Below are 18,262 nucleotides of genomic sequence, written 5' to 3'. Positions count from 1 at the left end.
GCCTTGGCCTACTTCCAGCCCTTTACAGACTTGAAGACTCATAAATGCCTTCTCAGTCCTTGCCGCGAAAAGAGAAATAAATCCATTTTTAAAACTTTCCTCAGAGAACCTCCTTGACCTGATCCCCATGGATATTTTCTGATTGGTTCCCCAGCTCCTCCTCGCCTTCCTCATTTGTGGGAACTAGTCGGAGTCTAACCAGAACCAACAAGGGTGAGGGTTATCTCACAGACCCACTGGCTACACATTTCTGTGTTTACAGTCTGAGCCATACTTGCTTTCTGCTCTCTTAAATAGCCCTTTTAGAAACGGGTTTAGTTCAGCTTGAGGTCTCTTGAGATCCCTGAATTTTTTCCTGCCATGTTTTCAAATAGCCAGCCATAAGCTCTACTGCTTATAAAGCTTGGGTTTCCAGCTCAAGTATAATATTTATGTGTTTCCTCACAATTTTGGATAAGATTACTGTTTTCTTAACCCAGCGGCCAGCTGGCTTACCATCAAGTTCTTATTTCTTCCTGATTTTGTTATCACAGATTCACTTTGTAGAGAAAGAGGGATCCTATTACCTCTGCTGCTTTTAAATCCAAGTGGTTGAGGTATTCTTTGTGTGAGCCCTCCAGTCCTATGGAAATGCCTTCCTAATTCAGAAAATGTCCCATGAATTGTTATAATCCTAAATACAAATGTTTTATCACCCCCCCCCCCAAATTATAGAGCGTCCCAGCCACCCCACACTTCAACAGGAGGATTCATATTTCACAAATAAGGTGGTTGAGGAATTCCCGTCGTGGTGCAGTGGTTAACGAATCCGACTAGGAACCATGAGGTTGCGGGTTCGGTCCCTGCCCTTGCTCAGTGGGTTAAGGATCTGGCATTGCCGTGAGCTGTGGTGTAGGTTGCAGACGCGGCTTGGATCCCGAGTTGCTGTGGCTCTGGTGTAGGCTGGCGGCTACAGCTCTGATTCGACCCCTAGCCTGGGAACCTCCATATGCCGCGGGAGCAGCCCAAGAAATAGCAAAAAGACCAACAAAATTAAAAAAAATAAAATAACTACGGTGGTTGAAAAGCCTGCTTGCTCCCGTGCTAGCTTCCTTCTCTCAATTCCTACTTCAGATGCCCATCTTTACTTGTGGGGGTTGGGAGTAGCTTGAATCTCAAGCCTTCTGTTTTATTTTTTTCACCAAGAGGGTCTTGACAAATATAAGGTGGTTGGAAGAGGCTGTGGGAGAAGAAGTGGGGTCAAGCAATGCGAGACTCTCCATACAAGCTTCATAAGAGAAAAGAAGCAATTCTGGGATTTTGGAGTAACAAGGAATAAGATTAAGTAGTCCAGCTAAAGACTTTATTAAAGCACCCATTTTAATAAATTGTTGAGGCAGAAGAACAGGTCGATCCTTGGAATGAGTACAAATTTTTTTTATTGCACCAGTAGAAACCAATGGTGACATATTAGATGTGTACATTGGATTTATGAGTGTAATTCAGTGTGAAAACTAGCATGTGAATGCATGGATTGTGTAAATGTTGATGATAAGCCAGAAGAAATATTAAGTGGAAGCAGTCTTAAAAGAAAGTTATAACTAGTTTGCTTTGTATTATACATATAAAATTATATTCTTTGATTTATAGCTGCAAGCTGTATGTGCAGAACTCATTGCTTTTTATGATGCTGCTTTTTTGGCATGTATTCTTAGCTGTAACCGTGTTTCAAAAGAGCCATTCCATTTCAGATTTTGACAAGGTAGGTTGAGAGTGATCTCTGTAGAGCAATGTTATTTTCCAATAATACTGCAGACCACAGGCTGAAGTATGAGTTTGTATAATGAGTCATGGTATGAACGCTCTGTCTCTCCGGCCCCCATGTTAGTTCCCGGAGACAAGTTTATACAGAGCAGAGTCTGAGCAGTGCTGCATATCTGCTTCATCCCTTGGATTTGATATGGTTTAGAACCAATTTTAAATTTGAAGGAAAAGTTAAGACTAAACATAAACATCAGTTTTTAATGACTTGCAAATTGCTTTTTTCCCCCCATTTTTTCACATTGCCTTCTAAACTCACAAAGGAGCAGCACTAAAGGAAGAGGCATGCTTATCAGAGCTAGATTCCAATTAACATCCCTTCTGATTGCTGTGTAACCAAGATGAGTACTTACCACTTCTTAGGAAACAGAGGAAAATCCCAGAGATCAAAGGGAATTGTTGAAGTTAGGGACATAAAAAGAGCCATGTACTTTAAAAAAAAAAAGACATGCACACAAGAAACCTCTTTTTCGTTTCCTACTCTTGTCCCTGCTGCTTTTTTTTTTTTTTTTTGGAACTATTAGGGGAACATTTCAGCTTATCAGATGAAAGGAAGGCACTGTCATGTGGGATTAATAGCATGGGTTTTGCGTTAAAACTGGGTTCGGTTCCCTGATCTGTATTTTCCAGGCTGTGTGAATTTGCGTACGTTACTTATTGGATTACTTGAGGGTAGATTAAGGTGATCCATGGGAGGCCCTTTGTAGAATGCTTAGCTCCTAGCAAATGCTTAGTAACTTATGGTCGTCATCAGTGAGAATCTATATCATCATTAATCACCACCGCTTTCCTCTCTCGGTAATTACCGCCTCCACCGCTGCCATCACCATCACCATCTCACGCTCCTGGTTTTCCTCCTACCTCTCTGTACCCTCTCCTCCTCACAGTCCCTTTTGCAGACTCTTTTTCTCTCCCAAACCCTCAATCCTGGGATTCCTGAGGCTCACGTCCTCTCTCACTACACACTCTCCCCGGCTGTCTTCTCCATATTGGGGGCTTTGTGTCTCAGCCATTGCTGATAATTCCCAAATCCATTCCTCCAGCCCAGGTCTCTCTTCCGAGCTTTCATCACTATATTCATCTGTCCACTAGACATCTCCCCTTGAATGTGCCAGCCGCACGTCAAACCGAAACTCAATGCATTTTCCCTCCCCTGACCCCTTTGTTTCTTTGTGTCTTCTCTTTGTATCTTAAAGCGGGGGGCATCACCATTCATAGTCACCACAGCTGGGAAACTAAATGTTATCCTTGACTCTACCTTTTCCCCTTCCTCTACCATTCAGTCAATGAATGGTGTCCATTATACCTGCTAGATTCCAAGTTTCACATAGACCGTCTTAGAACTGGCAACCTCAGTGCCTAGCACAGCACTCAATAAATAATCGTTGAATGAATGAAGGAGTGAATGAAAAATCCCTCAATACACCCACTTTCTTCCATTTCCTCTGCCTCTTCTGCATTGTAGGCCACCATCCATTCTCAGCAACTTAAAAAGTCATAGAGATCCCAGAGTTGAAATATTCTAACTCCTCTCCCTGCTTCTAGGGTGGTAGTCCCCACCCCCAGCACCACTGCAGTTCATTTTCCCCACTGCAGCCAGAGAGATTTTCGTGAAACCCAAGAATCTGACATAATCATGCTTCTTCCCTGCTGAAAGCCCTTCACTGATTCTCAGTAATTATCCTGATTGGATGGCCTGGCTTACAACTGTCATCCCAGCCAAGTTATCACTCTCAAAAATGTCCTGGATCAGACAATAATGATATGATCACCTCCCCCTAATCTATTGTCTGCTTACATTTCCAGCCTCATTGCTCCTCACTATTTCCTCACCTCTACACACCGTCTAACCTTATTGAACTTAAAGCTTTTCGTATCTGTTGCACTCACTGCTCTCACATGCTCTTCCTTCTGCCTGGAAATTCCTTTTTCTCTCTGCCTGGCAGACTCACCCAGGTTTCAGGCTAAACCTTCCTTCATAGAGGAGTCTTCTCTAGCCCTCAAGCTTATGGCAGATGCCTCTTCCTTCACAATCCCATGGCATCTTGCATCCTAGCTCTTGCTTCACAGTTTTCATTGCCCATTAGCTCCTGCCCACGAGCCTCTAAGCTTCCTGAGATCAGTGACCACATCTGCTTGCTGCACAGCTGAATTCTGGTGCCTAACCCAAGGTCCCACACAGAGATGACATGCAGCAAACTCTTAGTGACTAAATGAAGTAAAACATGCTCTTAGCATGCTCAAAGGACGTGTGTGGAAAAATCTTATTCCTCAATAAATCTTCTGGGAACGTGCCTAATTTGTGACTATAAACAGTATATTGTCTTCTTGCTTCTGTTCATCATGTTTGTGATAATGGTGGAAATGATTCTGTGTTCCTTTGATTAAAAGTTCATTCTAGGACAGGATTTGCAGTTGGTACATGCTGTCAATTCCAGGAAGTCTTGCAGGTGATAATGTTGCAAAACAAAGCAAAGAACAGCTGTTTTCTAGCCTTGTCAAGCAGTTGAGGCTAGTTTTATTTCAACCATGTAAGGCAGGTTTTAGTTATTTGCTTTGAAGTTAACATTAAATTTACTCTCATTATTCTAATGTATCCTAGATTGTTTCAGTTCCAAATTTTATTCCCGTCCTAATAAAAGCAAACAAAAAAATGCCTCATACTTCTGATATAATTATTGGTATTCTTTGAAAACTTGAAATTGTGTGCCTTTAGGTGGTAAGTTTTACAGTTATTTGATCTGCCAGAGAATCCGAACATTTTGTTCCATGTGTATTGACTGGAAGGAGTTCTGGACTTATCTAGGGGTGGACATCATTCTATTAAATGAAAAGGGAGGTTAATCACTTTTATTCCAAACGAAAATAGCTTTGGTGTTTTTATGGCAAAAACAATGCACATTCTCATTAAAAAAAAAAAAATCAGGAAGACGTAGCTGCCCATTGTCTCACTGTAACCCTTTCTTCACTTGGTTCCCAGAACCTCATGCTCTCCTCATGTTCTTTCCGACTCACCTGCTTGGCCTACATCTCCTTGCTGGTTCCTCCTCATCGCTCTAACTCTTAATATTGGGGGCTCCAGGATTCAGTCTCTCTTCTTTGTTAAATTTTTTTTTGGCTGACTGGTGGTGGCAGCGGTGGCATACGAAATTTCTCCAGCCAGGGATCAAACCTGCACCCTGGCAGTAACCAGAACCACAGCAGTGACAATGCCTTAACCCACTGAGCACCAGGGAACTCTTCCCTTTTTTATTTACTCCCTGGCTCATCCTATCCAATCTTATGGCTTTAAATACCCTGAAGTCTACACCCATATATGGAACAGCTGCCTACTTAACATGTACTTTTGGATGCTTGAAGTAACATTTCCAGAATCAAACTTCTGCTTCCCCCATCCCCACCCCGCTATGTATATTCCACTCCTTTCTCCATTTCAGTTTGTGGCAACTCCATCCTTCAGTTTGCTTATAACAAAATCCAAGGAGTCATCCTTTGCTTCTTCTCTCTTTCGCTTACATTTATTGTTTAATCCGTTGACAAATCTTGTTGATTCTGCCTCCCAAAATATCCACAATCCAACACTTCTCTCCATCCCATGGCTGGTGTAAACCAGTTATTTCCGTCTGAGACTTTTGCCCCAGCTCTCTGATGGTCTCTGTGCCCTTCCTAGAGTCTAAAAGTTATAACATGTCAACCCTGTCCAGTGAAATCCATCTCACTCAGGATAAAAGTCTAAACTTTTTACCACACCCCAGAAGGGTCCTCATGATACCAACCCCACTGCCACCATCTCTGATTTCCTTTCTCGTCATTCTCATCCTTGCTTACCTTGCTCCAGCCTCCTTGATGTTCTTAAGCACCTCTGTCCCTAAAGGACTTGGTAATTGCTGGCTCCTCTGCTTGGATTGCACTCCCCTCAGACATCCACAAGTCTCTCTCGTCACCCTCAAGACTCTGCTCAGCCATCACCTGCTCAGTAAACCTCTCCTCATCTCTAAAGTAGCAAACTGACCTCTCCTCTAGCTTTCTGAACCCTCCTTCTCTGTTTTGTCTTTTTCCATAGCACCTATGCTTTTAAATCAATTACATAGCTTCTTTCTTTTATTGCCTGCCCAAAACCCCATGAGAAAATGGATTTTTTGTATGTATTGTTTACTGTTGAATCCTAGTGCATGGAACAGTCTGGGTATATTGGTAGTCATTCATCAAGTATTGGTTTAATGAGTGCATTTTTTTTTTTGCTTTGCTTTTTAGGGCTGCATCTGAAGCATATGGAGGTTCCCAGGCTAGGGGTTGAATCAGAGCTATAGTTGCTGGCCTACGCCACAACTACGGCAACGTCAGATCTGAGCTTCATCTGTGACCTACACTGCAGCTCACGGCAATGCCGGAAACTTAACCCACAGCATAAGGCCAGTGATTGAACCTGGGTCCCAGGCTAGGGGTTAAATCAGAGCTACAGCTGCCAGCCTATACCACAGCAATAGGGATCCAAGCTACGTCAGCAACCTACACCACAGCTCAAGGCAATGCCAGATCCCTGACCCACTGAGTGAGGCCAGGGATCAAACCCCTATCCTCATAGACACTGGTCAGGTTTGTTATTTTTGAGCCATGATGGGAACTCCAATATTTTCTTATTTGTATATTTGCTTTCCTGTGCTTTCCGTCTCTAGACTGTAAGCTCCATGAGAACAAGTGTTCATAAATCTTTTTCAATGCTATCTCCAATAAACATGTGTTTGATAACAGAATAGACCCTAGATATTGTAATTTTTTCATTATGACCATCTGCTGGGTGGGAAGTAGATTTAACATGAATTATTTTTCTGGATTGGTAAAGCTGAACAACTTTTCAAGTATGAAAGTCTTTTTTAAATAGCAAATTCTAAGATGGTCTAGAAGTTGAAATAGTCAGTTAACATATTTGTTTTAGCTATACAATACCAGATTTCTTATGTTTCCAATAGTTTGCAGGATTTCCTAAGCCTCTGAAGCCTCCTTTCTCATTTATGTCAAAATTAGTATCCATCAGGAAGGGTTCCTTCTGCAAATTGTACTCATGTACTGTTGTTTTCTTTTCATCTCCACAGCTTTTGGAAAGAACCAACAGTGTTTTTGAAGAATCAGATTCCGGTGCTACCAAGAGTCCGCTCCACTTAGCTGTAAGTGAGATGCTGTGGGCAGCTTCTCCTGTTACAAAAAGAACTTAAGTGTTCCTAAAAGTAGGCTGCTCTTAAAAGGAAAGCAGAGCAATGCAGTAATAACTCATAATGCAAAGAGGACACGGGTAAAGGCACAGGCTGCGGATAGAAGGCCCATCGCAAATTCCAATCCCTGCTGCACCCACTGATGACCTAAGACACGCACTTATTTGTCTGAGCCTCGGTTTGCCCATCTGTAAAATGGAGACAAAGGAAAAGAGACCGTGTACATGAAGCCCTTATCACAGTGCCTTTAGTAAATGATTATTATAAATTTTAACAGTTTTTAAAATTATAGTTATCTTGTAGTTAAATCAACAGATTGAGGAAATGTTTTTTAAATTATGGTTGATTTACAGTGTGTTATCAATTTCTGCTGTACAGCAAAGTGACCCAGTCATACACATATATTCATTCTTTTTCACATGGAAATGTTTTATTTCAGTGTTAGAGATTTGAGTATAGGCAGCAAGTATTGAACCTCCAGATAATCAAATACCACAATTAAAAATATGTGAGAGGGAGTTCCCTGCTGGCCTTGCAGTTAAGGATTGGATGTTGTCACTGCTGTGGCACGGGTTTGATCCATCCTTGACCTAGGAATTTCTGCATGCCACAGGCACAGCCAAAAAAAAAACAAAAACAAAAAAAACCCCCAAAACCCTAATAACCCATGTGGGATATTTCACCACACGTTTGTGAGACAGCAAGATGAGCAAATGCATAATCACAATTCTGCCCCTTCTGCTTGGGCTTGAAGTCAGGTTCGTGGAGAAGGAGGTTTCAGGCTCTGATTCATGTGCTGGGTGAGATCTGGAGGAGAGGGGAGCAGGACCTACCCTGTTCCCAGCAGAGCTTCCTCTCCACATCCCAGTCATTGAAGGGAAATGCACCAACTCAGAGTGAGGACCCTGGGACTCTCCTGGGCTGACCAAACCGGGAAGCCCACCATCACCCTACCTCAGATTGTGCCTTGCTAACAGTCCTTCATGAGCTGGGGAACCTTGAGGACTGGCCGCCACACCCAGCAACGGCCTGCTCGCGTGCACAAGGTGCTGCTGAGCTGTGAGCCCTCAGTCCAGGGCCACTTAGAAGGTGTTTGGATGCACCCAGAGGCCGGATGCTGGGAAGAGTAGGAAGGGGTTGGGTCTCTATGTTTAACTGGTATGACATTTCACTTAGTGCCAGGCACATCTATGCACTTCTTTAGTTTCAATCTGTTGAAAACTGGAGCTGGAGATTTTGGAGAACCGAGAGGCGTGTTTCATTGGTGGGGACACATAAGCATTCAGGCACAGTGAGAGGGGATAAACCCATCACACTACATGAAGCCCTGCCTTCTTTGCCAGTCTCCCCATGTGCACATCAGCTTATCTCCTGACATCCCACTGACCACACTCTGCCACATCTAACAATATAGCCACTGTACACACACAGATGCTCACACACACACAGACACACACAGACAAGTGCAGTGAAATCAGGCTAACGTGTCCATTAGTCTTTCTTCTACACATGGACGTGACATGGAAAAGGTAGATGGATAGTGGGATATTTCTGCGTATGAAAATTTGTACCAGTTGGCTCTTCATACAGGCTGCTCTAAAGGTTGCTCCCTAAAATCTCTGCCCAGCCATCCACTGTGCCTGGGGAAGTTACCCCAGAGCTGGGAGTTCACAAATAGCATGAGCTGCCCCTAGAGAGGTCTGCTGGAAAGGTGATCTCATAGAATTCTCATGCCCTTTGAAAGTGGAGTTGATTGCCTTGCGAAGCCGGCTAGTAATCTGAGAGGAGACTTCCTTAGCTTCCAAAAATTCTATCATCTCTCTTTTTTTTTTTCTTTCAAAAATTATTGGTGCATGTCTACTGGGTGCCAGGTGTTCTGCTAAGCGTTATGGGTTCCGAGTCATGTAAAGATGGGCTGCTGTGATATGATATCCTTGGGGAGAGTTGGGCTGTGGTAGTTCTGCAGTGGCAGGGGTCTAGGAAGAACACTCAGAGAGAGGGTTCCAGCCACCAGCTGGGCAAGATTTTCTCATCTGTAAATTAAAAGGTGTGAGTTAGGAATCCCCAAACCCTTTCCAATTTATTATTTTATTTAATTGTTTGTTGCCCAAGTACCTAACCTCTTGTGTCTCTATTTCCCTACCCATAATACAAGGAGAACAGCAGCACCTAGGGCCCTTGTGGGGATGGCATGAATTAATTCATGCAAAGCAGTTAGAACAGTCCCTGGCCCTTATGTGCCATCAGTGTGCGTCATCCTTGCTCTTAGTAACATCAGTATCCTTCTTTCCTTTGACATATACTGACTTCATGTGCTGAGCACTGTTCCAGAGCTGGAGAGATCGCAGTAAACAAAACCCAGCCCTTGTCCTTGTAAAGGGCCCAGTCTAAGAGAGACAATAGGCTGGTAGATATACAACCATGGCAGATGGTAAGAAGCGTTGCCTGTGCTACACATGGGATCAATGAGATAGAAAGCCTTGAGGTGGCAGATGAGGCGCTGTTTCCCACAGCACAGACTCTCACATTTGAACAGAGACTGAACGAGCTATCCATTTGGTCTCTGACAGAAGAAGGTTCCAGGCAGAAGTGCAAAGTTCCTGGGGTGAAAGCGTGCTTGGCCTGTTCCCAGGACCGCAAGGCCACCATGGCTGGAGCAGAGTGGTGAGGGGAGGGTGGTGAGGGGAGGTCTCCTGTGTTGCCAAGGGGGTGGGGAGGCAGGAAAGGGCCTCAGACTCCAGTGGGAACTTTGGCATTTTTCTCTGAGCAAAATAGGAAACCGTTTGGAGGGTTTTGAGGAGACAGATGATGTGATGGGACTTTTACATTTAAAGGATCACTTCAACTTCTGCATTGTTTAAACTCTCAGGGAACAAGGCAGAAACAAGACCACTGGGCAAGCTAGGATAATGATGACTTTGACCGGGCTGGTAGCAGTGGGTTAATTCTAAAACTGCTTTATCTTTTTTCCCCTCTAAGTGCTAACCCTCTCTAAAAGAAATTACTGTTTGTTCCAAGAACCTCACAAGTATGCCCCTCACCCTCTCCAGGGGCCTCTGTAGGAATTAATTTGATAAAAAACCCAAGGTCCATTATTTCTTCCATGGAAGACTCTACGATGAAAGAGAAGCAGATGCCCCCAAACCTTGACAGCCCTAAGAAACCTGCCCTGCCCTGAGTTACTATTTCCTGGCTGAATGATTCATGTCTCCAGGGTTACCACTCCAGTGAATTTCATAAGCATTTCATCCACTTGAAAAATTAAATCAAAAAACAAGGCTATGCAAATGCAAGCCTCCAGCTGTTGAAATTTCCTGACGGACCCATTGTTCATGGATTCTGTTGAGATCCCCAGATTCTTTCTCCTTGCTGCCTTCAGTTCCAATCTAAAAAATTCAAAGACGTTCATTATGTCCAAGAAATATTTAAGTTACTTAACGAGGTTTTTTATAAAAAATGTCTTGTGCAAGACAAATTTGAAATGTTTGATGGCTGCCTCTAGTGAAGGCTTAGACTGGGTTATCTATTGAAAGCCAAAATACCATATGCTTTTTGAACCAGCATGTTTGTTCCTTTGTGTGATTACTTCCTGCTTGAGTTATTTTAGAAATTATTTGTGGAATTACCTACTAAACACCTGCTTTAGGATGGGAAGAGAAAGAAAAACAGGAGAGTTTTCATCATGTACTGCTGACATGAGAAAGGTCTTCTTTATTGTACACTTTTTTATCGACTCTAAGAACTACGTAACTATTTAAAGACAGAATCATACATTCAAACATGGAATAGAATTCTATATGTTAGTTTGTTTCTAGGGTTAAGCTCTAGATTGTGAAGGTAAATGAAAGTTCTTATATTATCAAAGTTACCTTTATTATTCCCCTTAAATTGTCTTGGCAGTTTAGTATACATAACTTTATATCCTCAATTCCATATAATAATGCTTTTGCATACTAAAATTCAAGAGCTTCAAGCTCAAGTAAAGGAAAAAACAAGGGGAATTCTGTACATAAATCTGGACTTTCAACCATCCTATCTTTGAGATAAAGAAGAAAATATGGATTGGAATTTTGAAGCTTTCCTTCTTACCAGCAGGGTTCGCTCCATTTTATTTTAATATTAATCCTCTTTAACTTTAACACATACAAATGGGTTTATTTTTTTGATGTGAGAATTAAGGAGAAAGTGCAGGGGTCTTGTACAGGAGTTAAGTTCTTAAGTCAGCATCTAACTTCAGTGCCCTGTGAGCGACTCTGCTGCTCTAACAGGACAGATTCCTTTGTATCGACTTCCTTCCTGCATGTGTGTCTCTTTGCCCTGTCTTTGCTCTGCATTAAATCTAAATATGTTAGCCGTCGTGCTCTGTAGATATGCATGCAGTTTATAAGTTACCTACTCTGTGTCCCTAAGCTGAGTCAAATTGACAGATATTTAAAATGTTTGCTATCTTTGTCGTCATAGTAACTGGCACAGAAGGAACTGGCATTTGCAAATAACATTGGAACCTACACTTATCTACATGGACTCATTTCTTTTTGGTGTAAAGTCAGGGTTTCTATATAAGCTGAATCAGTCACTACAATTACAATTTTTTGAAGTATGGTTGATTTACAGTGTCACGTTAGAGTCAGATGTAAAGCAAAGTACATATGTGTGTGTATATGTATGTATATATATATACACATGCGTATATATGCGTTCTCTTCCAGATTATTTTCCCTTAGAGGTTGTTACAAAATATTGGAAAGAGAGTTCCCGTTGTGGTGCAGCAGAAACGAATCCGACTAGGAACCATGAGGTTGCGGGTTCGATCCCTGGCCTCACTCAGTGGGTTAAGGATCCACCATTGCCGTGAGCTGTGGTATAGGTCGCAGATGTGGCTTGGATCTGGTGTTGCTGTGGCTGTGGTGTAGGCTGGCAGCTGTAGCTCCAACTGGACCCCTAGCCTGGGAACCTCTGTATGCTGTGGGTGCTGTCCTTATTTAAAAAAAAAAAAAATGTTGAACATAGTTCCCTGTGCTCCACAGCAGCTTGTTGTTGGTTATCTATTTTATATGTAGTAGTTGGGTGTCTGTTAATCCCAGACTCCTAATTTTTCTTCCCCTCTCTCCCCTTTGGTAGCCATAGTTTGTTTTCTATGTCTGTGAGTCTCTTTCTGTTTTACTATCATTACAGTTTAAAATGAGACCAGGTGTTATGCAGACTCAAGTTCAAATAAGCTCAAAGTCAAGTGAGAGAGACTGACTTACATTCTGATAGGTGCTCCTGTTCCCACAGCTCTTTCCAGGAGGGTAGATGCTCCCAGCTTGGCTTAAAATCACTGATGGTGTGAGCTGATAATGGCTGAAACTAGATGATGGATATTTGGGAATTCATTACACTATCCTCTCTTCTCTGTACAAGTTTGAAATTTCCTATAATAAAAAGTTAAAGAGACAGACACCTTAGGACCTTGTTGCGCCCTTTCCAAAGTAGGAGCTCATGAGAAGCTCAGGCTCTGGGGTCTGACTGGTCTGCCATCGAATTCTAGCTCCACCATGTAAGGCTGTGTGGCTGTGGGAGGGATGAGTTCCATCTCTGCCCTTCTGTGTCCTTGTCGGTAAACGGGGATAACATTAGTATCCAAACCATGAGTTGTAACAATTAAATACAACATGTGTGACACATGTCTAGTACTGCCTGACACACAGCTAGTGCTCAGTGAAAGCTAGCTATTGTTTCAGAGGTTAGGTTAGACTAATGGCTTTGGACCCTGGGTTTCTGATTCAATGTTTGTTTTTCAGGTCTCTGAGCAATTACATGTAGAGGCAAAAGTATTTTGTTCTAAAGTCAATTAAATTGATTTACTGGGGAAAATTGTAAGTCACTGCCTAAAAGTATAGATTCTAGTGGTCACAGATTCTGGATTTCAAATCCTGGCTTTGGCGCTTAAGTAGCTAAGTGATCTTGGGTGAATTAATTAACATTGTCTGGTTTTGTTTACCTATAAAAAGAATGTTTGGGAGTTCCCGTCATGGCTCAGTGGTTAACGAATCTGACTAGAAACCATGAGGTTGCGGGTTCGATCCCTGCCCTTGCTCAGTGGGTTAAGGATCCTGCGTTGCCGTGAGCTGTGGTGTAGGTCACAGACGCGGCTTGGATCCCGCGTTGCTGTGGCTCTGGTGTAGGCCGGCAGCTACAGCTCTGATTCGACCCCTAGTCTGGGAACCTCATATGCTGCGGGAGCGGCCCAAGAAAATTGCAAAAAAAAAAAAAAAAAGACAAAAACAAAATAAAATAAAATAAAAAGAATGTTTGCAAAGGTAATAGCTCAACATAATTCCCCAAGTAAATAGTTGCTATTTTAGAAATATATTCTTATCGCTAATACTAATAAATGATCATAACAATCATTATATTCATCCATGTATTCATCAAATAATTATTGAATGTCTAATCTACTCTGTACCACACAGGAGTCCAGGATACAGCAGTGAGCAACACACATAAGTGCCTTCAATCTTAGATAACAAACAAATCAATAGATTTGTAACAGATATCAAGTAATAGTAAACGCTATAAAGATAGAATAAAGCAGATAAAATAAAGTGAGAGTGTCTGGTGTGTTGTGATGGAGGGTGGTGGGCTATTTTATATGGGTTCTTGGAAGCCTCCAGATAAGGTGACATTTGAAGCACAATTACCAAGAACACCATGTCTCTTTAAGGGAAGAACTTTCCAGCCAGGGGAAACAGTACAGATGCAATGGCCCAGAGGAAGACATGCATTATTTAATCGTAGGTGGTTGGCTGTGGGGGAGAGGGTGCAGGTGGTGGTACTAGTGTAGTTGGAGCAGAGAGAGGGGCCAAGGGCCTGTGCTGATGTTGAGGGTCAAGGGAGACCAAATCCTAAGGGCCTGAATGGTCATGGGAAGTTTGGGATTGTATTATCAATGAGGAATTTTATCAATGAGTTTTCATCAAGAAAGGGTTCAGCCGGGAGTTCCCATTGTGTGCAGTGGAAACAAATCTGACTAGGAACCATGAGGTTGCGGGTTCGATCCCTGGCCTCGCTCAGTGGGTTAAGGATCCTGCATTGCTGTGAGCTATGGTGTAGGTCGAGCGAGTGTGTGTGGCTCAGATCCTGCATGCTATGGCTGTGGCTGTGGAGTAAGCTGGCAGCCGTGGCTCTGATTCAGCCCCTAGTCTGGGAACCTCCATATGCTGTGAGTGTGGCCCAAAAAGGCAAAAAAAAAGTGGTACGGCGAACTTGAGTTTTAAAAGATTTTTTCTGATGACTATTGAGTAATAGTTTGCAGGAGAGCAAGGTCAGGAAGGGACGTTTTTGCCATAATCTTGGCAACAGAGAATGTGGTATAGTAAGAACTGGATAGATTCTGGGTATGTTTTAAAGAAAGAGTAGAGAGGATCCTGGCTTGGAAGTCCAGATGATCTTGGCATTTTGGGGGCTGTCTCCAGCCTCCCAACCTGAGTGTGAATTATAACAGAAATATGGGTAGATTTCCTGCCTGAGGCCTGAGAACCTGATGACACCTCTGTGTAGTTAGCAAAAAACGCCCTTTCCTCTCAGCAGACACATCCCTGCACAGGGCATGGCAAGGCAATGGGGAGAGGCTGGGAAGCTTCTTTTGGCACACACTTGCCCCAGTGTCCCAGAGCCCCTGTGCAGGGCTGCAACCCTGGGCTTAAGAGGAAAGGATAAGATGACTTCAAAACTTGGGGCCTGAGCAACTAGAAGATAAAATTACCATTTGCTGAGATGGAGCCCATTGTAGAAGGGAAATTAGGAACTCAGTTTGGGGAGTTCCTGTCATGGCACAGCAGAAATGAATCCGACTAGGAACTATCAGGTTGCGGGTTTGATCCCTGGCCTCCCTCAGTGGGTTAAGGGTCCAGTGTTGCTGTGATCTGTGATGTAGGTGGAGGATGTGGCTCGGATCCAACGTTGCTATGGCTGTGGTGTAGGCCAGCAGCTGTAGCTCCGATTGGGCCCCTAGCCTGGGAACCTCCATATGCCATGGGTGCAGCCCTAAAAAAAAAACAAAAACAAAAACAAACTCAGTTTGGGCCATGTTAAGCTTGAGATGAATATTAGATATGCAAGTGGAAATATCAATAGGCAGTTGCATATACAAGTCCTGCAGAGTAAATGAAGTTAGAACTGGGATATAAATTTAGGATTCATCAGCATGTGAGTTAATATACTACACATATAATATATATGTTTACTATGTAGCATAATAACCATAATCATTCACAAAAATAATGTAATGAGAAAGTTTTAGAAACAATTCCTGTCAGTAGCCTTAAATCTCATGGGTGCTTTTAATCTAGTTTTTGTTATTGTGGTAGTTTACATGTACTTGCGAAAAACACTCAAATGATTTTTTAAAAGAGAAGGTGAAATAAGTCCATGCAATTATTCCTTTGTATCTGTCCAAAATTTTCTGCAAATATAGACATACACATAGAGATGTGTATATCTGGATGTATTTGCTTTTTATGAAATTGTTATATGTGTAATTGCCACTTAGTTTTTTCTTAAATTTTTGATAGATTTTGTCAGATCACCCTCCACAAATGTCGCACCAATCTATACTCCCACCAAGAGAACATAGATTCCTTTTTTTCCACCATGTCTTAACAAATACTAGACATGCCCAAACTTAATCATTGCCATTTGGTCATTAAAAAATAGTACCCTAAAAAGTTACCTAATGTTTTTATATGTTTACTGACCTTTTCTATTTCTTTTTCTGTGAGCTGTCTTTTCAGTGTTCTTTACACATTTTCCTAATTTTTTAAAATGGTTTGTATAAACTCTCTGTGTATGAAGGAAATGAGTCTCTTGTCTGTGCTAAGCCTTTTTTCACATAAATCGTGCCTTGAGGAATTGCTGCAGTAGAAAAACAGAAAGCGAAGGAGACATGAGAGGCTGCTTGTGCTTGTGGCTGCTGAAGGCTCTGGGACAGGCTTTTCCTTTGTCTCCCTCTGTACTTTGTTCCACCAACACCCATCCTAATCCCTTCTCTCTATTTCAATGTCCTTTGCCCTGTGTGTGCATGAACATTTTTTTACCTTATAGCCTTAATAAAAATCATCTTTCAGACTTTTTAGTTTTATGGCTTAGTAGCATGAAGCCTCCTTATTTTATTTATTTTTTTGTCTTTTTGCCATTTCTTGGGCTGCTCCTGTGGCATATGGAGGTTCCCAGGCTAGGGGTCAAATCAGAGCTGTAGCTGCCAGCCTACGCCAGAGCCACAGCAACGTGGGATCCGAGCCGCATCTGCGACCTACACACCACAGCTCACGGCAACGCTGGATCAGCAACACCGGATCATTAACCCATTGAGCAAGGCCAGGGATCGAACCCTCAACCTTATGGTTCCTAGTCGGATTCGTTAACCACTGCGCCACGATGGGAACTCCAATTTTAAACAGCATAGAATCTCACGATAGGTTTGAACATGGCACTGATATTTGGAATAGTCTCCCGTAATCGTTCGTACATTTTCGTTATAATCAATGGAAGAAACAAAGCAGAGAGAGGAAGCATCAGCTATGTATTTGATACTGTGCAAAACCATGCAGTTTTATCTCTTCTCATCTTCCTGGGAAGACAGCTTTTATTGCTCTCATTTTGTAGATGAGGAAACAAATGCTAAGTGAAATTAAGAAACTTACCCCGGATCACATGGTTGAAATTAAAATGTTGACTGTAACAGAAGGTCAGTATGCTTCTGCTGAGTTACAAAGTCCACAGTGCTTTTAGCGATTTTTTTTCCTCTCAAGGTTTAACAGAAAACTCTCCAGAAAAAAAATATTCTGATTGTGTCAGTATTTAGGTCTGAACTGGTAGATAAAAGAATTAATTCATTTAGCTGTTCGTCTGTATTAGATTGGTAGCTATAAATACAAGAATGTATTAATACGTTTAGTAACTTTAGAGCAAACTGTTGACAAAAGCGAAAGAACCTAAAGAAATTCATATGTAACAGGACTGTGCATTAAAATTTTCCTAACTCTGGTTTCACCTATGCTTCAATAATTATCCCAAGCCTCTCTCTGATGTGCTCCTTGAATTTTTTTTTTTTCCTTTTTATGGCTGCACCTGTGGTGTATGGAAGTTCCTGGGCTAGGAGTCAAATAGGAGCTGCAGCTGTTGGCCTACACCACAGCCTCAGCAATGCCAGATCCAAGCTGCAGCTTGTGGCAATGGCAGATCCTCAACCCACTGAGTGAGGCCAAGGATCAAACCCGCATCCTTATGGACACTATGTCGAGTTCTTCACCTGCTGAGCCACAATGGGAACTCCTGATGTGCTCTTTGGAGTGGTCTGTCTGTGACCTCGGAGACTGAGCATGCATTTGAGTTGTTGGTTTCTTCTTTGCAGGCCTACAATGGGCACCACCAGGCCTTGGAAGTCCTTCTGCAGTCACTGGTGGACCTGGACATCAGGGATGAGAAAGGCCGCACGGCTCTGGACCTGGCTGCCTTTAAGGGACACACAGAATGTGTGGAAGCACTTATCAATCAGGGTGCATCCATCTTTGTGAAAGACAATGTAACCAAAAGAACCCCACTTCATGCCTCAGGTAGGTCTTGTCAGGAGTCTGATTACCCTAGTTTTGAAACGCACTTACTCATTTGAGTAAAAGGATGGCAGCATCTTCTTTCATCCCAGGTTTTAAAATATCTGTTTTCTTTCTATGTCAGACATGCCTGCACTCTTCCAAAACGCTTTTGGCTTACTCTCCACTTGGGGATGATTAATGTTCTATGTCCAGGGATGCTCTGGCCTTCTTCTTTAGAGACTGTATTTTTAGAGCAGTTTTAGGTTCACATGAAAATGGAGAAGAAAGTACAAGCATTTTCCACATAGTCCCCATCTCCCGCACATGCATAGCCTCCCCCATTATCAACACCCCTCACCAGAGTGGTGCATTTATTACAATGGATGAACCTGCACTGACACATCATAATCATCCGAGCCCATGGTTTACATTAGGGTCCACTCTTGGTGTCATACATTATACAGATGTATAATGACATGTATCCATCATTCTGCCCTAAAAATCCTCTATGCTGCATCTGACTTTCATCTTCAAAAGTGAGTTCAGAATCTTTGGCCAACGACAGTCACAAAACTTTCTGAAAGGGGGGGCAAAGGTGTGTTGTGATCTTTAGATAAGGTACCTAGAACAAAAATCACACAGCATTTTGAAGAATAAAGCTAATGGTATTTCAGAGCT

The 18,262-nt window shown here is 42.5% G+C and overlaps 1 protein-coding gene across 6 annotated transcripts in view; it reads left to right on the top strand.

Annotated features, from left to right (window-relative positions):
• ANKRD44 (ankyrin repeat domain 44) overlaps positions 1 to 18,262 on the top strand; it is a 343,478-nt gene that overhangs the window by 296,157 nt on the left and 29,059 nt on the right. For all 6 annotated transcript variants that reach the window (XR_007134051.1, XM_047773137.1, XM_047773138.1 and 3 more), the window contains exons 17-18: positions 6,894 to 6,965; positions 17,404 to 17,605. Coding sequence is in view for 5 of the 6 variants with exons in the window: in XM_047773137.1 (XP_047629093.1) it covers positions 6,894 to 6,965; positions 17,404 to 17,605 (274 nt within the window). In the remaining variant the exon portion in view is untranslated. The remainder of the gene's footprint in view (positions 1 to 6,893; positions 6,966 to 17,403; positions 17,606 to 18,262) is intronic.

Source organism: Phacochoerus africanus, chromosome 3, assembly GCF_016906955.1.
Source record: "Phacochoerus africanus isolate WHEZ1 chromosome 3, ROS_Pafr_v1, whole genome shotgun sequence".
In the NCBI taxonomy this organism is placed as follows: domain Eukaryota; kingdom Metazoa; phylum Chordata; class Mammalia; order Artiodactyla; family Suidae; genus Phacochoerus; species Phacochoerus africanus.
Note: the sequence above shows the minus strand (reverse complement) of the source record. Positions and strands in the feature narration are given on the sequence as shown.